The sequence below is a fragment of the Phocoena sinus genome, chromosome 9 (assembly GCF_008692025.1).
Source record: "Phocoena sinus isolate mPhoSin1 chromosome 9, mPhoSin1.pri, whole genome shotgun sequence".
Taxonomy (NCBI): Eukaryota; Metazoa; Chordata; class Mammalia; order Artiodactyla; family Phocoenidae; genus Phocoena; species Phocoena sinus.
This window is the reverse complement of record NC_045771.1, coordinates 75,786,138-75,807,999: the sequence shown is the minus strand read 5'-3', so window position 1 is coordinate 75,807,999 and position 21,862 is coordinate 75,786,138. Positions and strand designations below refer to the sequence as shown.

At 34.6% G+C, this 21,862-nt stretch overlaps 1 protein-coding gene across 15 annotated transcripts in view; it reads left to right on the top strand.

Annotated features, from left to right (window-relative positions):
- Window positions 1-21,862, top strand: part of FAM126A (family with sequence similarity 126 member A) — a 179,816-nt gene that overhangs the window by 55,124 nt on the left and 102,830 nt on the right. For all 15 annotated transcript variants that reach the window (XR_004351501.1, XR_004351502.1, XR_004351500.1 and 12 more), the window contains exons 8-10: window positions 7,406-7,522; window positions 10,498-10,585; window positions 11,287-11,446. Coding sequence is in view for 3 of the 15 variants with exons in the window: in XM_032643588.1 (XP_032499479.1) it covers window positions 7,406-7,522; window positions 10,498-10,585; window positions 11,287-11,446 (365 nt within the window). In the remaining 12 variants the exon portion in view is untranslated. The remainder of the gene's footprint in view (window positions 1-7,405; window positions 7,523-10,497; window positions 10,586-11,286; window positions 11,447-21,862) is intronic.

Here is a 21,862-nt window from a genome sequence, read left to right as displayed (position 1 = left end):
ACTCAAGTAAATAAGGGAAAATATAGAATTAAGGAACTTGTAAAAGAATTTAGATTTGGGAAACTTATTTAGAAAATGTAGCTTTAGAAAGTTAATAAGAGGGAGGGTGCATAGAGCAATACTTAGAAATGAAGTCAAAACAAAACAAACAAAAAACCTAAATTGATTCTATTGAATAAGATAGAAAACCACACAGGACCAGGGAGAGGGAGAGGGAGGTAACAAGGCAGGGGGCTTATTAGAGAAGATAGAGAAGTGGAGAGTCTTTCAGATATTTCCTGAATTGGAGCACAAGTACATTTGCTGCACCTTAGAAGATGGTACCAGTGTGCCATCTCTCTCACTTACTCTTTCTAATATGTTTCTTGTTTTAAATATTTTAAAGGCAGAGGTGCCCAGAGTTTTTGAATTTCAGAGATCTGTAAAATTTCAAGAAAGCTGAAGTGGGTATTTACATGGTGTTGCCGACTTTGTCTTTTGTCAAGTCATTGTATTATAAATATCTACCATCAACATTATTTAATGAAAGGGGAGAGTATTTTAACACCCAAAAAGGGTAGAATGGAAGGGAAGGACAACAGTTTATAAGCCAAAAGTGAGATGTTTAGCATTCCTTGTTTCTCATTTCATTATGGTCCAGTGAAAATGTTGTTATGCACTAAAATGAGTGTAAGAACCAACACTTCAGAAACAATGGCTTATGGAGTAGTTCGATGCAGGAACTTTTCACCTGTGGAGCTTAAAACACACTACTTTAAAGCAGTATTTTAGATGGTAGGACCCAGGAATATTCTAATATGCTTGAAGCTCTAATGTTCTAATACATACAAATGTTCTAACACAACCTCCTAAATAAGGACCACTGTTGATGTTTTCCTGAAATGACTGATGGCAAAGTTAGGAAAGAACCTGTGTCACTGGTTTCTGTCCTGTGTAACTCCAATGCACTATCTTCAGTATAATTACTTTTATGTTCTGGGTAGAAAATTGCTAACATATCAATTTAACTAACCAGAGACTTAGATTACACAAGTAAGAGCTGGTTTTGAAAGCAAATAGAAACACCGATTACTTGAAAACTAGCTATAGGATTTTGGCCAAGGAAGGTTTTAGTTGAAACATATTACATTAATTCTATGCCACAAGAAAAACTCTGGTATACTCACTAGCTATAAGAAAATGAGGGAGGAAAGAGATCTATGTAATTCAAAAGACTTAAACTATTTAATAATGCTAACTCTTAAGCCACAGAACATGATGTAATAGGAACTCCATCAAATTTATCGTTTCCATCTTTTTTAGTTTGCTTTTATTTTTGTTTTAGATTCCCTATTACTGTATTCTCGATAGTTTAAAATCTAGTTATTTATTTCTCTTAACTCTGGATTCCCTTAATCATTTATCAAATATTCTAATTAAGGTGTACACTTTAAAGGTGTATAGCAAAGAACTAGAAAGCACTAGTATCTAATCAAGCAAAGCCTAGTCCAGAGCTATGGAAGGAAAATTAGTTACAGAACTATGGTGATAAGTAAGTTATAAATGATTATGATAGTTAAAGTACAAGAGATTCCTGAAGATCTTAGTCCTGGTGCAGGTTTTCCTGAAGAATAAAATAAAGTGATCACACTGTGTTATGGCTAATCAAGTTGTTTTGGCCATGTTGCAGTAGTTTCAGACTGCTGATTAGTTTGGTTGTTGATGATAATTATACCAAAATGATAGACTGGGTTGTCTAGGAGGAAGGACACATAAATACAACCAGAAAAATTTCGTGGAATACCTGAGCTAGGTTCAGTGACAAATGTGTTCTGTTCTTTTTTTAACCTTCTGATTGTAATGAATCATGGAATTAAAACAATCCTGGACACTTCCCACCCTCCACGCATACATACAAATCTATTCTACTGGTCAAAAATCTGTTCAGTTAACTATAAGCTTTGCTTCAGTTAACTGTAAGCAGACTGATGGCCAGCTTGATAGCCTGTGTTTCCCTCCTGCATATGTGCATGGACCACTAGAAGAGAGATCTGAAAGGAGGCAAGAGGTAGACTGAGTTTTAGTCAACAAGTTTCTATTTTCTGCTAGTACTAAATATTACATATGGCCCTCCTAAAAGCAACATACCCACCAATACTACAAATAAGTTTTATTAATATATTCCTAAGTCCTCTAAATTTGGGGAAATAGTTTTTTCTTTTTTTTTCTTTTTTGATCATCTCTTTTAATACAATTGAGTTTAAGAAATGGCTTATCTTGCCTTTTGATGTAGAATATAAATATTAAAGATGAAACTGTACTAAGCTGTAAATTAAATTTTCCCCCATTGTCTAAGAGACTGTCCTGATTTTGTTCACTTGGTGAGTCACCTCGGTGACTGACTTGAATGTGTACTGCTAGGGATTCTTGATCAGTATATTTGTTCCTGTGAACCTGTAATGAAACACTGACCCGCTCTTGATTCCTAAATCAGCCTTCCTGACCACTGAACAGATTTCTTCTTGTTTTCTGTCTATTAGGGACAGCTTTGTGCAAATAAACCATCTTGTGGATTAATTTTCCTGACTGAAAAATGATAGAGAGAGAGAGAGAGAGAGAGAGAGAGAGAGAGAACAAGCTCTTAGCACAGTGTATGTCACTTTGTTATCATTCAGTAAATGACAGCTAGCACCCCAATGATGAACACACATGTTCACTATAGATACACAGCCACTCTTTCTTTTTTCCCACCTGTTTGCAGTTGCCAGCCGTTCTAGAGCATATCTTATACTAGGAAATTCCTTGTTGAAAAGAACCTACAGTTGACTTTTCATTGCTTATTATTTACTTTGTACACCTTTTCACCATTGTAAATCTTCTCCATCCTTCCTTTACAACCCATCGGAAATAAATCTCTTCTCCAGCAACTTGAGCACTATTTTTGTATATGGTATTCTTTTGAGGAAAGTGATAGAAGATGCAGCCTTTATTAGGCTCCTAATTTCAAAGAGCAGAAGCATGAGAACAGAAAAGTGCTCATTACTGTATAGGAATTTCTTCCATTTTCTCTTTTCTCCCTTATTCCCCCACTTTTCTGCTTTCCTGGCCTTCTCCTCACCTCCCCTCTCCTCACTATTTAAAAAGCAGAGCAGAAAAGGAAGAGGTTTTGAAATTGGTTAGTTTTATTTCATAGTCTATGTATTTTATCCAGATGGATAGGAAATAGAACTGGACCAAATTTTAAATATTTCTCAAGTTAAAAAATAGAAAAATCATTGTTTCCCTTTTTTTCTAGCTAGTTTCTACTCACTGGTCTGATGATCTAATGATAGTAGTTAATCTGTTTTCTTTTCTACTTTAAGTTCTAAATAAATACTCTTTCCATTCAGCCCCACTGGAATTGGGCTTTCTAATCATTTTGTGGTTTGTAATTCAGTATATTGAGAACAATCTCACAGGTTTTCTCTCAGTCTAAGAAAGAGATAGTATCTCTCAACAGAGAATGAGAATCATGGCAGTAGTTTCCCTCACTTACAAATTGATACTTAGAACTTCTTCCAGAAATGTATTGACAAATATGCCTTCTAAAAGGAATTTTATTTTATCATGGTTTGTGAATTTGGGAGATACCTATATGTGACCGCAGAGTAAGTTTAATATAGCAGTGGAGGTTAGGCCACTCAGCTGCTCTTTCGTAAGGTCGAGTCCTTATGTTTTGGATTTGTAAAGGGAAGTCAGGCAACTTCAGGATACCCTCTGATGAACAGAGGAGTCAGGCATTCATGTGACATGTAGCTTTGTTGATTGTTTTTGCTTTGTTCTGCGTTTTATGTAAATTCAGTGAAGGATCTATGCGAAAAGAATATCTTTGAAGAGAGCATTCAGAGTACTGATGAGTAAATCAGAATTCTTAATTATTAAAAGCAAGGACTGGAGAGGGCTTCCCTGGTGGCGCAGTGGTTAAGAATCTGCCCGCCAGTGCAGGGGACACGGGTTCGATCCCTGGTCCGGGAAGACCCCACATGCTGCGGAGCAACTAAGCCCGTGCACCACAACTACTGAGCCTGTGCTCTAGAGCCCGCGAGCCATAACTACTGAGCCCACGTGCCGCAACTACTGAAGCCCGTGCGCCTAGAGCCTGTGCTCCACAACAAGAGAAACCACCGCAATGAGAAGCCCGTGCACCGCAACGAAGAATAGCCCCTGCTCACCGCAACTAGAGAAAGCCGCGCACAGCAACGAAGAACCAAAGCAGCCAAAAATTAATTATTAAAAAAAAAAAAAAAAGGACTGGAGAAAAGAGGGTAAAGAGTTGCCATTATGAGTTATGCTGCAGCTGGCTAGCACTAGATTATTTTGGGTCTCAGCTCAATGTTACCTCCTTGGAGAGATCTTCCATTATCATCTTTTCTATAGTAGCACCTTCCCAGCCCAGTTTATTTCCTTTTAGCACTTATAACACTGTTATTACCTTGTTTGTTCACTTGGTATAGCCTGTCAACTGCTGGAATATCATGAGGTCAGGAACTTTGGTGTTTTTTTCACTGCTGTCTCCTTAGAGTTCAAGAGAAATGCCTGGCATACAGTAAAAACTTAGTAACTATTTGTTCAGTGAACGAATGATAGATGATCTCTTCCACTTCAGATCTGTGATCCATTAAGTAAAATTATGATTAAAGGAAATAATTCAGTTTTTATTTTTTAAAAGTCTTTCATTGATATATGAAAAATTCCTGAAGTCACTTGCTACAGTTTGGGTAAAGTTTTAGTAGTTATTAAAAACTAACTGCTAAAAAACAAACAAACGAACAAAACCCCCTAACTGCTATGATCTGAATGTTTGTGTTCCCCCCATCCCCAGATTCTTATGTTGAAATCTTAATGCCCAATGTGATGGTATTAGGAGGTGGGGCCTTTGAGAATGGGATTAGTGTTCTTAGCCAGATCTCCCTCTCCCCTTCTGCCATGTGAAGATATAACAAGAACTCTCCAACCTTGAAGAGGGCCCTCACCCCACCATGCTGATACCCTGATCTTGTGATTCCAACCTCTAGAACTATGAGAAATAAATTTTTGTTGTTTATAAACTACTCCATCTGTTGTATTTTGTTATAACAGCCCAGACGGACTAAGACACTAACCCTTTGCACTTCTAAATAAAGAAGTAAATACAGCCTCTAACAGATAACTGCTTATTTCCTTATAGGTAGCTAGTAGAGAAAACAAGAGAACCTGCAATCCTATTTCTTTTGTGAATTGAGAGAACTCTCTCTCTAATTCTTACATAAAGTAAATTTAAAAGTTGATTGACCATCCTAGAGCTATGGCAATGTTGTTTTTTAAAAGTTGTGTAATAACAGCAATAACTTATTTTTCTGACCATATTCTCTTTCTTAAACCCTATACTTCTTTCCTGATTTCTAAACCTGTGTATCCAGTTCAGTAAACATCCTCATCAAGATGTCGCATAGATACTTTGTAAGAGTTAGAACTAACTCTTTCTCTTGCAACTGACTGATACCTACGTAAAACTACCTACTATCAAAGGGAAAGTTTTTGGCTGTTAGTACTTGGGAAGAGCAGGGATGGAACTGGCCTCAGGGTCAACTAGATGCAGAGGCTCAACTGTTATCAGGCTATTCTCTCCTCTCTCTCTTACCTCATTTTCATCTGTTGGCATTGTACTTTTTTTTTTTTACTGAAGATAGGCTTCTTCTATGTGGTAAGAGCAGTGACCACAGGCAGCTAAAAGCTTACATTGTCTTCCTTTAGTGAATGCAGGAAAAAGAACATCTCTCCCAGGTTCACTATGAAAAACAATCCAGCAAAAGTTTCGATTGTGCCGTCTGAAGCTTATACAAACCCTTATAGGGCCAAGTTGCATAGTAGTATTATTGGAAGAGTACTGTATCAGGTTAAATTTTGGTTTGGCTGTTTTAACAGAAATAATGGTAACTAAAATAAAGTGGTTATTTTTCTTTCACATAAAAGTCCAAGCTGATAGATGGTCTGAGGGCAGATTGGCTCTGTTTCTAAAAGGCAAGCAGCTGCCTTTTAAGGGTACAGCCTAGAAGTCATACGACTTCAGTTAACAGACCACTGTCCAGAACTAGTCACATGGTCACACTTAGATGCAAGGAAGCCTAGGAAATATGGTCTCTAGCAGGTGACCATAGTTCTAGTTAAAATTGGTTGGGGAGTGTGGAGGGGAGTGTGCCTTTATATATGTTATTAAAAGGAAGAAGGGAAAAATAGATCTCAGAGTAGCGATCTCTTGTCACAGGCAGTTTTATTGTCAGCCTCACCATAATCACATGGTTATACTTAATTTTATAGGGGGTGACTACTTCCTAAAGGTAAGAGGGATAGAGGTACTATTAATGGAAGACGTTCGGGGTGGGAGAGAGGACATGACAGATGAAACTGATACCTATATTGTATACCTAGAAATAAACATATCTGAAGCTTAGCACCTTCCAAAACAGTATGTGTTACTTGTCCTAATTGATTTAGTGGCACTACCAGCCAGCCAGCTATCCAAACCCCCCAATAAATGTGGGGATAATTATACATTCCTCTTATTCTTTCCTTTTCACTCCCTGATGATAGTATGTTACTTTTTTTTTTTTTTTTTTTGGCTGCATTGGGTCTTTGTTGCTGCATGTGGGCTTTCTCTAGTTGTGGCGAGCGGGGGCTACACTTTGTTGCAGTGCGTGGGCTTCTCATTGCAGAGCACGGGCTCCAGGCGCGCGGGCTTCAGTGGTTGTGGCACACGGGCTCAGTAGTTGTGGATCATGCGCTTTAGAGCGCAGGCTCAGTAGTTGTGGCGCATGGGCTTAGTTGCTCCGCAGCATGTGGGATCTTCCTGGACCAGGGATCGAACCCACGTCCCCTGCATTAGCAGGCGGATTCTTAACCACTGCACCACCAGAGAAGTCCCCTCTTATGGTATTTTAACATAAAAATTTTCAATCTATCTGAAATTTATTAAGATATACTGTATGAAGTTTGAGTCTAATTTTAGAATACTTTTTTGGAGCCTGCAGTTTGTGTCAAGAACTTTATCGGGAATAGAGGATCATACCACTGATCTATTCATGGTGAATAGTGCTGGGCTTCATGTTTTATGGTTTTATGGTAACCAAACATCATTAATAATTTGGTCAGTAATAATGATTGATCAAAATTAGTGAACCAGCTCTGAGAATGTTATATTAACATATCCCCAGCTTTCTACATTTTTTCCCAGTCTAACTTACTCAGTAAAATGTTACAGACAAACGTTCTGTTTTGAAAAATTCTTTGTTTCATTGCTGTTTGGTTTGTATGAGAGCATACCTCGTACATTGTTGGCTTATAAATGTTAAAAAATAAATTACCTTAATTTTTACTAATTTTACAAATATATTTATTTTGGTCTTTCTAGAATCTGTGTTTGTGGATATCCTCGACAACATGTAAGAAAATACAAAGGTATAAGTAGCAGGGTACCGGTTTCTTCAGGATTCATGGTGCAAATGTTAACAGGAATTTATTTTGCCTTGTAAGTTTATTTCATATACAAAGTTAATCTTTGATCTCTTTGGAAAATTATAGTCTGTTATTTTATTGTTGCTATATTATAATCTCAATAAACAATCAGCATATTTTTGTGAAAAAAATATGAATCAATATCTTGATAATAGTTTTATTATTTAAAACATATCTTTTAATATCCCAAAGAATTTGTAACCAACTAAAACACTTCATCGTCTTTCTTTAATTCAGGGACAGAATGAAAATTAGTGACACCTAAATACACTTACAGTTTCTTTGTTCATTACTCAATTTTTTTTTTGCTGTAATTTCCAAGTAGCATTTTTCCCCTAATGAATATCTCTTTTCCATTTCCAGAAATTTTAATTCTTAAGAAACATCTTAGAGCCTCTTTCATCAAATTTTATTATGAATTTGCTATTAATTTCTAATATTGATGCTCAGTCTTACTTGATACTTGAGATATTAGTATTTTTCTTTGCACCCTTTTACTACTTTCTACTTCTCTTACTACACATATCTTACTATACTTTATATTATATTCACTTGATACCTTAATTTTCCCCGGTAGATTATAAACTTCTTAACTGAAGGCAGAATTTATGATCTTTGGGCCAAATCTGGCATACTCCCTGGTTTTTAAAAAGTTTTATTGAAAAGCAGTGATATCTGTTTGTTTATGTATTGTCTGTGGTTGCTTTTGTGCTACAGTGACAGAGTTGACTAGTTGCAGTGGAGACTGTATGGCCCACGAGCCCAAAATATTTACTATCTGGCTCTTTAAAAAAAAGTTTCTTGACCCCTGTGTTAGACCATTAGTATTGTCCCACAGCTCTTAGATGCTCTGATATATTTTATTTTCTCTCCTTTTTGCTTTGTGTTTCTGATTAAGTTCTGTTGATCTATCTTCATGTTCATTGATTCTTTCCTTGACTATGTTGAGTCAACTAATGAGCCCACTGAGGGGTTCTTCATCTCTGTTACTGTGTTTATTTCTAGCCTTTTCATTTGGCTTTTTCTTATAGTTCCTATCTCTCTGCTAAACTACCCGTCAGTTCATACATGTTGTCCCTCTTTTCCACTAGAGCATTTAATATATTAATCTCAGTTATTTTAATTTCCCAAGTAAGTACAACATCTGAGTCATCTCTGAATTTGGTTCGGTTGGTTTTTGTCTCTTGATAGTGGGTTGTTTTCTTCTTGCTTTTTGTGTGCTTTGTAATATTTGATTGATCATTATTTTGTTCATGGGTAGGACAGTAAAGATTGAGATAAATATTATTTATGCCTAGAAATGGATATGCCTCTTTTCTAGGATGTTGGTAGAGTTTTTGTAGGCAGGAGTGAGCTGGGACTGGATTCGTTGCTGCTATGATTACCTGTATTGCACCACCTACTCCAAATTCCTTTTATGTTACCTGCTACTTATTGCTGGAGAGTTTTTCCTCAATACTCTTGCTCCGTCCTCAGCTTTTAGCTTTCTGGGTGTGTCTGTACCTCAGAGAGGGTCTCTCTCTGTGTTCTTGCCCCTCCTCCAGCAGTAGAGTGCTGCTCCATGTTTCTAGATGTATACTAGCCTGGTTGGGGGTGGCGGGGAGGAGAAGTGGTGTTTTCTGTTGTCCTCGTCTAGCCTCAGTTCTAAGCAGGCCCTATGTCCCTGCTTATCTGGGTGGGAGTTCCTCAGTGGTTCTGTCTCCCCTCCAGTGGTAGGAGACCTCTGGCCTTCCTTCTTCTCAGCATAGGATGATTTCCTGATCCTCCCCTACATGTAGAGGCTTTTTTTCTTTTTCTCTCCCTCACAGCGAGAGTGAGTTGGTCTTCACCTCCGCCCTCGGGGTGAAAGGGTTTTTCTGCTCTTTCCCCAAAGGCTTTAAATTTTTGTTCCACTGAAAGTGTCTGGCTGGATCTGTCTGGTGTCTTTCCTGCTCTGGTGGCCACTCTTCTCCTTCAGGCCTGCACTACCAAGAGCAGCTTTCTCTGGTCCCCTGCCTTGCGCTTAGTTTTTCTTATGAGTGCCTAAAGGTGGTTTGTGGAGAAGAGCTTATGAGTGGGTGTGACGTCCCCTTGTATCTGCTTCCAGAGTTTTTGTACTCTTGTACTGGCCCACACCTGGCTTTTAGAAATTTGTTGAAAAGTTTAGCTGAATTCTTTTTACCCACCTGCATTGTGGCCTCACTCTCTTCAGGGGCACCTGGCTGCCATTGGGTTTCAGGCTACTTGGTTGCCCTGTGACCTTAGCTCCTTGTTGGATTCATGAGAAGTTATGATTTTGTAGATTACCTGGCTTTATCTTGTTTTTAGGGTGAGAGCAATGCTGCTTCCATTTTTTAGGCCTCACTTGCACGCTTGATGTAATTCACACTTCTTTATTTTGTTGTCAGATGAGCAAGCCATTATTTCTCTGTCCGTTCCATCATTTAGCCAATTTTTAGGAAGAGTTTGGCCATATCTTTGAAAATTAATATACACGTGCACTTTTTTCCCAGTATCTCTGTGATATTTGCAGCATATGTCACGTACACTTCTAAATGACTATGTGAATGCAAAGAAGTAACTACTTAGGATGCTGCAAGCCACAGTAGTTGTAGATTTTCATTAAAAACCATGCGAGTTACAGAGTAGTTTGACCATACAGTGTTCTGAACATTATTCTAATGTATATAATTTATTATGCTCTGACTTGTTTTGAAAGAGTAAAGTGCTTTGAGATTGCCTAGCTTTTTGGCTGTCTGTTCTATAAATAGACATGTTCTTTAGAGAAGAAATTACATCTGTAAAATTTTCTTTGCTACTAATAGGCTTTCAGATACAGTTGAAAGGAATTCAAAGATTTAGAAATATATATTTAATGAGGGTAGAATGCTAAGCAATGTGCTAATACGATCTATTATTTTCCTTATTAAAGATAAACAGTTTCTCATTATATCTTGTTCAGTTATATAGAATTAATTTAAAGTAATTATACTTCATTTAATTTTATAGTTATAATGGAGAATGGGATCTAGCTCAAAAAGCATTGGATGATATTATATACAGAGCCCAGCTAGAATTATATCCAGAGCCATTGCTGGTAGGTGTCTCACTTATTTATGTAAATTTTGTAATTTAAAATTTCTCAATTTAGAACTATAAATTGAGAAGTAGCCATTTGTAGTGCATTAATACATTATTAGTACTCAGTGATTCATGTTCCTGTTATAGTAGAAAAATTTGTTACTCGTAAAAGGTATATATAATTTGAAAATTTCATTAGGCTAACGTCTTAGCCTGATATGAATAGTCATTTTCGCTTCTAAGAATGTTCTCATTAACATGCTCAAGCTGCATTTATTAATTAGCATTAGGCATTTGGAAATATAGTTTAGTATTTTGGAATTTTAAATTTCATCACATATATTTTTAACCATGTTTCCTTCTGCGTTCTTACTCCTCATTTTAGAGGATCTTATGAAAGATCTTGAAGGAATTATTCTTTTTAAAAATCTGTTAAAATTTAGCATCTTGGGATAAACAACATGGTCCTAATGTCTTACACAGGGAACTATACTCAATATCCTGGGATAAACCATAATGGAAGAGACTATAAATAAAGAATGTGTCTGTCTGTGGATAACTGAGCGAGTTTGCTGCACAGCAGAGGTTGACACAACATTGTCAATCAGCTCTACTTCAATAAACAAATTGAAAAAAGAATTTAACATCTTGTTTTATCTAAGGGTATAATAATACATCTGTTTAATGCCAATCTTGAACTATATTTTTCCTTTTTAGGTTGCCAATGCAATACAGGCTTCATTGCCTCATGGTGCCATGAAATCTAGTAAGGAGGGTACAAGGTGTATTCAAGTTGAAATCACACCAACTTCCTCTAGAATATCGAGAAATGCAGTAACCAGCATGTCAATAAGAGGTCATAGGTGGAAAAGACACGGTAAGAAATAAAGCACTCCTCAAATTAGAGGATTGTTATTGCTGTCCCCTTCTTCTCTGTACTTAAGGTGCTGTAACTTCCAAATTTAGTAAATAATATCATAGTGGCATGGAATAAAGAGCTGTTGGATCACCTTTAACTTTTCATTTCTTATCCATGAATGGCAGGCAATAAGAATACAGAGCCCCTTGTGTTACATACACGGATGAAAATTTATTTAAATGTTGTATTGGCTCTTAAATTTTATTTCAACACAGTAGGAGAGTAGGAAATGCATTTTTCAATTATTAATACATTTTGGGTTTCTATTCACAACTATTTGCAAATATTCCTTAATGTTTCTGATTTTTCAACTTTTTAGCAGGTAAACTTGCATATTGAAATGGAACAACCAATAGGGACTTTAACATTTTCTTCTGGACGTCTTGGTAAAGAATCCCATGGTATTGATACAACTCTAGGCATTTCTATTTTCTAGAAGTTAATTTTCTTGTAAGATTGTTTGTTTTAGTATCCCTTCTTGACTGCTTCATTTTATTTAAAAATTCTACTGGAAGTGAATTTTATTTACCATGACCTTCTTAATGCTTTCCATCTCTCTCCATTCTCTTATAACTTATTATTTTTTATTTAATTTCTTGTTCTTTTTATAACTCGCCTCCTACCTAGAAGTTGTTGTAGTGGGCAAGAATCAGTGTAAGGAGATTACTGTCACCTTCCTAGAAGTTAACCATAGAATAGGAAGCAAAAAGCCATTTCTTTGCTCCAAGCAAACATATATATTGGAGTAAAACAAAATCGATTGTTTTCTCCTTGCTACAAACTGCAATGAAAATGGTAGCTCCTTTTGGTATATTTGATAGTTCCAGTTGTCTCTGTGATATCTATAGAGAAAATGCAAAAGTGAGAAGAGTGAGATTATTCACTACAAAATAGAAAGTTGATGATGAGAACAGCTGCCATTGTTTCTACTCAGGGAATCTAGGAGAAAGTATGTCCAAAAAAAAATGATGATGAAATTTTCCAGCTTAACCAATGATCATTTTCTATCTTTTCCTTTTTTAAAGTAATGTGACCAATTCTCGAAAGTCCTTTAGGAAGGCACAAAAGAGGTGGTAAATATTTGCCATTATCAAGGCAAATTATGCTACTGTTTAAAACATATAGTCAGCGTCTAAACATACATCAGTTTCTTTAGTGAAAATTATGCTACAGTTTGGAACTAGATTACAGGTAGAAAGTCATTTAATTAGATATCACCATGTTCCCCTAGAGATCCGTTTTCTGTTTAAGCATTAGCAAGTGAAAGTATACACAGAGGCAATGAACCAGATCGTATGCGTCCGTTGTGGCTGTAATTGCTCCAAAATTACCACTACAGGAAATGCAAGAATGAATTTTAATTCCTTTTTCACCTTCCCTTCTTTCTATTTCGGTGGACATATTGGGAACTAGGGGAAAAATATAGGTCCTGCAGTTAAAAATGTGAAATATTGAAGTTTAATTGTATGTGCACGTATGTATGTGTGAAAGAAGATTTGTGTATGTGTCCATAAGTGCATTTAATGGAATAAGATGTGTACCTTGCAATAAAATAGAAATCATTTTCCAGAAATATTGCATAGCAGTAAATTACCAAAACAAGAGAAGACTACTTGAATATATTGTATATACTAGATTCTTACATATCTTCCAGATTTTATATTGGCTACCACTTGAAGGGTTGGCACAGTGTCTTAAGGCTACAGCCTTAACCTTACTTGTCATCTGTCTCCCTACACTTATTCAGTCTTAACAACTACTTGGGCAACTCCTGTTTATGAAAACAAAAAAGTCAAGGATGAGGATTTAAAGAGAACGAACTGTGAAAAGCAAATCAGGCGCATGTAGAATGTAGCTAAGTCTTGTTTACCACTCTTCTGCAGTGTGAATTCTCTTTATCCAGTGGACTCTAAAATATTCCTAGTCCAAGGTCCTTATTTATCTCTACAGGTAGGTTGCATTCTCCCTTTTTAGAGTAGTCTTGGCTTTCCTTCCTAGAGCAGTATTTTTCATTGTTACCCTGTTTTGCTGAATCGAAAGCTTTTCTGTTTTTCATCTCCATGGTCCTGATTCCTATTTGAAACCTTATCATTGTCCTGGGCTCTAGCTGACACTGGCTTCTTGTGGGGAAGATAGGTATCTTTACTATAGTTCTTAAATATATAGATCATTCTCAAGTTGTAAATTATATTTGTTTATATAAATTATGTTTATTATATTACATTCACATATGAATTTATATATAAATTATAACAATTTTATTTTAAAATTAATTTATTAATTTTTATTTATTAATTAATTTTATTAATTTTTGCAGAAACAATGTTAAAGGGCATGTGGATTCCTGGGTGATCCACAAAAGCCTTATCATCTTATAATGTTTCTGAAGCACAGCACTGTAGCATGTAAGCTTAGTTTATGACTGTGTGAAAACACATTTAGAGTTTCTTTGTTTCATGGAATGCTAAATGTGTTTCGTGTTCCACCTCTATCCCTACCATTCCCTTCCCACACCAACCCTCCCAGGAGGAGGGATTTCTTCCCAGACCCTGAACTGTATCATACGGTAGGAATATGGAATATGCAACTTTAAGGCAGTGATGATGAGGGCTGGGGAAGGAGAAGGGACAAGAAACATGAACTTTAAGGAATACTCTTTTTTTTTACTCCTTGTCTTTTTCCTTGTTATTGCTAATGCTGGGAAAGAAGAAAGCAATTGGCCCTTTTTTTTTTCTTTTCTTGGATCTCTTCCCTTTTTCTTCTTTTTTCTTTTATTTGTGTCTTTTTAAAAAATTGAGATATAATTGACATATAACATTAGTTTCAGGTCTACAACATAATGATTCAATATATGGATATATTGTGAAATGTGATCACAGTAAGTCTAGTTAACATGCATTTCCACATATAGTTATGCTTTTTTCCCCTCATGATGAAAACTTGTAAGATATTCTCTCTAAGCAACTTTCAAATACACCATACAGTCTTATTATTAACTATAGTCACCATGCTGTACATTACATCCCCAAGACTTATGTTTTTATAACTGGAAGTTTGTACCTGTTAATCACTTTCACCCATTTCAGCCACTCCCTCTTCCCACCTCTGATCTCTGTATCTAGGAGTTTTTTTAGATTCCACATATAAGGAATCTCATATGGTATTTGTCTTTCTCTGTCTGACTTATTTCTTAGCATAATGCCCTCAAGGTCCATCCATGTTGCTACAAGTGACAGGAGTTCCTTCTTTTATGGATAAATAATATTCCATTGTATATATACCACATTTTCCTTGTTCATTCATTTGTCGATGGACATTTAGGTTGCTTCCATATTTATGTCTTTATTTATTGCCTCTCTCCTTTTTTCTCCATTTTCCATCCTAGCTGGGGAGAAGAGGGGCAGGAGTAAATGAGGTTGTCCCACAGAAGCAGCCAAGCAGAACTTTCTTTTTTTCTTTCCATCTCCCTTTTTCATTAAGGAATATACATAATTAAGCCATTAGTGTGTTTGCACATCTGAGTCACCAAAAATTGCACAAGCAAACAAGTACATTAAATTGGAGCAGTTAATCACATGTATTCTTTTCATTATTTGTAACAGAAAAAATCTCTTTGTCTTTACAGCCAAAACCAATTCATGGTTTAGTCTTTCGAAAATTAATTTGGAACAATTTTAATCATTTGCATTCAAAAATTTTTTCCTGAGCTCTTTTAGAATGTATCAATATTTCAGGATTCTCTGAAGCTTCACAGATCTGCCATTCTTTTCTTAAAGTTAAGAATTTATCTATAGTTTATATTTTAATGGAAAATGTCCTTTTGGAAGGTAAAAAATTACTTTAGCTTTAGCATTTCCACACATTTCAGAACATATATCCCTTGCCATCATCTTATTATTGTTAAATAACAACCCAAATATCTAGAATTATACTTTGGACGGTTCAATTTTTAAATTATTATTATTAATAGACTTTATTTTTAAGAGCAGTTTTAGGCTCACAACAAAATTGAGTGGAAAGTACAGAGTTCCCATATACCCTCTGACCACTGCCCTCTGTCAGCATGCTTTATCCACCCTGACTATCAACATCCCAAGCCAGGGAGATGTCGCAAGGCCCTGTAATTTTAATTCGGATCAGACAGTGACTAAATAGGGTGATTTTTAAAGAAAGGTTGGTTTCAGCTGAAGTATTGTTTTGGAGAGACGTGTTTGAGAACTAGTGTGTTTGCCTGATTTTCCCCACTTTTCACTTAATTATTTTAATATTGTACTGGCATGGCTTAACTTAATGTTGTGTTTTCAGACTTTTTAAACTTTGTGTATAAATTTTTGAGAAAGGTTTAATGAATTCATAATTCCATGTCAATACATATGTTTGGAAAGTAAAATTACAATGTAGAGTTGCTGCTTTTGACTTTCAAGGGTCATAGTTTCAGAATTAATAGCTTTATATATATTTATATAGATTTGTTAATTATTTTAAGCATATTGTGTTTCACTTAGTATGTATTTTTTAAACCTAGATTTTTGAGCCACCTACAGATTGAGGGCTATTTAGAAGTCATAATTTGAAAGTAAAATGCAATTAGAGAAAGATAATAATTGAATAAAGATTTTAAAAAGCATTAAGTAAGGTAAGAGAAGAATGTGAGTAGATTATGACCGTCACAAGAATCAAAATGAAAATTCCAATAAGAAAAATAAGATAAAACAGTGAAATAATCAAATTTTAAAATTAATAATAAAAATGCAGTTTTATTTTCTTAAATATTTATTACGTTTAAAAAATAAACAGAACTGAAAGGAAAACAGAAGGTATTTCTTTATAATTATGCTTCTGTTCTATAGTTATTCTTAAATGTTGCTTCTAAAGCTATTTTAATTATCTACCATTTCAGCTATGAGAGCCCTTTTTCTTAAATCCCTGAATGATTCTCTACAAGATTCTATTATACAATCTATACTTATTTATTTCCTTGTACTTTTCCATTCCTTCTCCTCTCCCAGAGCAAATTTAATTGCTATTTTTTTTCTTTGTCTCTTTCCTCACCACCGCCACCATTATGACTCACTCTTCCACTTTTTAAAAAATTATCTATACTTGGAACAATGTAACAACTTTCCTCCTTTCTTTTAAAATGGTTGTTGAAATACCCATTCCATAAACGTCCTCTAATTAAGTTATTGTTGCAAATAATGAGTGCTTATAATTTTTGCCAACTAGTTATCTGATAAAAGTCTTATCTAGTGAAATCCTAATTCTTTATTACTGCCCACCTTTTTTCCACTTGTGTATTTGTGAGATAATGAGACAAGTCAGTGAAAAGCATTTTGGTATGCTTTAAAGCACTCTGTAAAGGCTGACTTTTATTAATTTAAAACTATTTACTTTGTTTTATTAACTGCTCAATAATTGTATTCTTGATAAGCTTTTTTTAGCCAGCTTGCTATTCAGATCATCCTGTGATTGATCAACCCTTTCATTGGCTTTCCTCAATTTGAGACAAACATGTTTAGTTTGAGTGTAATATCAAACAAAAAAGTATACATATGTGATATAATAGTAACGATCAGTTTAATGATTTTTTTGTAATTTCTAAAGCCCTGAGGTATAGTACTTTATTATCTGACATGTATAACACCATTACAGTCAGGATTTTTTAGAAAGTTGTTTTAATGCTTGTTGTCTCAGTCCCAAATTGACAGGTAAATAGAATAGATTGAACTTGTATTCTCATTTATGTACGGTTACAACTGTTTGCAACAGGTAGGTGTAACAATAAAAGCAATATTTGTAATCTAGATTCTTTGAATTTTGCCCTGCTTTTGGTCCTGGAATATGTTAAATGGTTTATTTTTATAATATTGCATATCATTATTTTGACTTAGGAGATCCAAGAGTACAGAGTTTTAAGCAGTGAAAAAGAATGGAAAATAGGGCTTCCCTGGTGGCGCAGTGGTTGAGAGTCCGCCTGCCGATGCAGGGGACGCGGGTTCGTGCCCCGGTCCGGGAGGATCCCACATGCCGCGGAGCGGCTGGGCCCGTGAGCCACACCTGCTGAGCCTGCGCGTCTGGAGCCTGTGCTCCGCAGCAAGAGAGGCCGCGATAGTGAGAGGCCTGCGCACCGTGATGAAGAGTGGCCCCCCGCTTGCCACGACTAAAGAAAGCCCTCGCACAGAAACGAAGACCCAACCCAGCAAAAATAAATTAATTAATAAACTCCTACCCCCAACATCTAAAAAAAAAAAAAAAAAAAAAAAAAAAAAAAAAAAATCTAAAAAAAAAAAAAAAAAAAAAAAAAAAAAGAATGGAAAATAAATACTATATATATTTTTAAGTCTTCTAACTTAGTAATACCAAATCAGTACCCTGAGAATTTTAGAGTATTTAATTAATTGTATGGAATGTTTAAGTGAAAAATGAAACAAAATATAGTTTACATAGAGTGAATCTAAAGAAAGTGAAGTTTCATGTTGTTACAGCTGTTTATTGCATTTTCAGCATTAAGTTCCTATTTAAAGGATGCCAAGGTAGTTAAATAAATTTAAACGATTATAATAAAATTCAAAGATACCTGTGATTATATTTTTAAAAAATGACAAAAAATGTGACTTGTTTCAGTTTTCCCAGTGAGCTAGGACTCACTTATTAGATGAGATAAGAAATGGAACAATAAAAAGATGCAATTCATGTTGGGAAATAATTTAAAACTGATTATTTTAAAAAATGGATATTGATTTAGAAAATGTTAATAATTTCTATCATATAATAACATATTGATAAATAGGACATTAATAACTTTCTAACTGTTGAGCAAATTGGAATAATTATAAGAGGTATATTTTAGTTAAATATTTAAAAAAAAGATTATTTGTAAATATTTCAAAACATTTAACCTAGTCTTTCTAGATACTGCAGAAGGTAAATGCCATAAATCTTGACACGGAACATTTATTTTGTTAATCAGATTTTATGACTTTATAAGTAAAGCATTTGAGGAAAAGCAAAATTGCTGATAGTTATAAAAGCATTTTGAAAAATGAAGAAATGGTAATTTTAAACTCAAAAGTAGCAAACTTTAAAGAATTGACTATTGGAATTCTACATGTACAATTAGAAATTTATAATGCTTATGTTTTTATTTTAAAAGTTGTTTAAACTTTTTAAAGAAATTTAGAAAAAATCATTTTGAGAAGCTCCATTATTTTTAGATTCTAAAATGCTGTTTGAGGAACAAATTTTCTTTTCCCAATATAGATGATAAAACATTAGAACCAAAAATAAGCATTTCCTTCTGACCAAACTTAGCATTGCATGAATTTTAACTGACATTTTTGATATTGACCTTTTACTCATGGAAGACAAAATAATATATTAGAAAATATTGGGTGACACAAAGAAAAAGGACATATTGACCAGAGAGCTAAAATACAATTGACACATGTGAACATAAGGCTTAAAGAGGAAGACAGTAGTCTTAAGAATTCTGGCCAACTTTAGAAGCAAACAAAAAATCTTAGTTTATTTCTAGATAAAATGAAGTAATTTTTTCTACAGAGAAGCAAGATAGTTAAAATTATTTGTTTTATGAGGCAAAAACTGTTGTTTGTAAATGACTGTGTTCTACTTTTTTTTTTTTTTTACTAAGGATGCCTTATATAATTCTGGCTGTAGTTAAGGAACTTATTATTATTGTTATTTATTATTGAGCTTTACCCTTCCCCCAACCTTTTAAGGAGCATTTCTTGTACAATGCGCACGGAGGAAGAAATAAGCTTTTATAGATAGTTTTTTAGTAGATGTTGCTTACCTGTTTTTGGTCTCTCTGGTCTTGAGGATCTTTAATCATGGAGGATTCACCTGATCCAGCAGCAGTGTTGGCAGTTCTCAAAGAGATTTTTTTTTTATACTTGAGATTAATAAAGATGACAAGTTATTGCAAGTAATTGAATTTACCTCGATAAGGAGAATTGTGTCATTTACTATATACACAAGTTAAAGACTTGCCTGTTCTTACTTAAGGAATCTGGTACTATTTCCTAACCAGTGTGTCCGTAAATAAATTGTTCTTGTCCAGACTGTGTTTTTTCTTTGTGACCCAGGCTGCTCTTTTCTTACCTGGAAATTCTGCTTCTGGCTTCAGGATTAATATTACTAAATCTTAGTAATTCATGTTCTTGCTCAGAGTGCAGCTCCTTAACTGCCAGGACCTTATTCTGTGTTTCTATGGCAGCTTTACTTTACTCTAATCTGCCTTGCAAATTACTGGCCCAGGCTGTGGACTGTTACAGTGCTATTCTTTCTAACCCAGGGCACACTTCGTGCTCAATATTTTGTGTTATACAGATGTGACTTCTATTGATAAAGAATGCTAATAAAGTACCCGAATAATTTATCTGTGTACTTGTCAATGGCTGCCCATTGCAATCAGAAAAAAGTCTGAGCTCTGTACTATGGCATAGGTGGCCCTGGTGATGTCTTACCTACCACCGTGACCTCATTTGAAGACCACTCTCATCTTTCCTTCTAACCCTTCAACGTTCTAAGCCATTTCTGCCTTAGGGTCTTTGTACTAGGAATTGGGGATATTTGAGCTAAGATTTGAATTATTAATAAGTGCCAGCTTGAACTCTCTTCCTCCACATTGTTGTGTAGCCAGTGCTTTTTCATCATTCAGATCTCAGTTCAAATATCCTTTCCTCAAAGAGGTCTTCCCAGACCACCCGTCTAAAGTAGACTTTCTCCCCACTACCCTGCTTACTCTTTCCCATTATTCTTTTCTTCATTGCATTTTCCACTATCTAAAATTCCCTTGTTTACTTAATTCCCATACTACAATGTAAGTTCTGTGAGGGCAGTGTCTTTGTCTGTCTGGTTGGCCATTGTATCCCCAGAGTCTAAAACAATGTCTAGCACGTAATAGGTGCTCAAGAAATAGTTGAATGCATGAATAAGTGAATAAATGATAAATTTATAATATAGACTGAGCAATTTACTTCTTTTTTCCTTATTTTATTGAAAAACAGTGCAACAACATGATAGTAAACTGGGTAGAGGAATATTCACTTATAATCCCGGTATTTAAACAATTACCATTTTACAGTTTTTTTTTCCATACATATATGTATTTTTCATAGTTACGGTCTAATTAATTTTTTTTTACATGCTGTGCTTTTGTTAACACTGTCAAACATTTTCCCAAGTTCTTCTAGTAAGTCCCATTATTTTAATGGCTACATAACACCACATTGAGTTTATATTCCAGCATTTACTTAACCATTTCCTTAATATGCTAAATAATTTGTTTCTAACTTTTTGCTATTATGGATAACACTGCAATGAATAGCTTAATGAATATAGAAAACATTTGTCTTCCATTGAATAGAATGAATTGTAAACATCAAACTGGGTAATATGAAATTGTTCAGGTATTTTATGACATTTAAAATATATCTTATAAATTGTAAAGGAATATGTATGACTTTCTTCTGGGGTCTACTCTAAAATACTTTTCATAATTAATGTCAAAATTGTATGATACAGATTAATTTCTTTTAATGTCAGCTTATTTTATTGATTTTGCAAATGGATTTGCAAGTGTCTTAGGTCATAACCAGGTTCCTTTCTTTTTTTGTTGTTTTTTTGGATTCACCTTGATTGTCTTTTTTTTTTTTTCCAGATTCCTTTAGACTTATGAATCAGTCTGAGTACAGAGTTGTGTAAATTCTGTGAATAATAAATTGTTCCTTTATTTAAATTGTCATTTTTAGTAAGTAGGGCAGCTGTGAAAAAATAGAAGCTAAAGCTAGGATAAAGAGTTACATGACTGACATAATGGAATAGATATTTGGGATTATAAAGTTACATATGAGAGAAATCACAACTTTTCATGATCAGTTTTAATGATATTTGCAATTTGTTTCACTTGTTTTTTCTCCCTCAAAGCCAGAAGAAATTTTCTAGGGAGAAATGATTTGAGTGGCTTTGAGAATCAATTTGGAAATGTCTGTTAAAAGTATTCTTTAACTCTCCTCATATCTGTACATGGAGAGCATATTACCTATTTATAGAGGTTATACAAATAAAATATTCTCTGAGAAGTTTCTCTTTGGATCTTTTTTGAACTTTTCAAATTATTTAAAGTCAAATGTAAGTACTGTTTTTTTATAGGTATAGAACAATCATGACACATTTTGCATAAAATTTTAAGTTCTGGGCTTTTAAGCAGATTCTGTTTTCTTATGCATTTATATTCCCTTAAAACATCTCCTTTATGGTCTTTTTAAAGAAAGAATAACTTTCTCTTCTCATCCTCTGGATAACATAATAAAAGAACTATAGATTTAAAAATAAAAAGTCTTTCTGATGTTA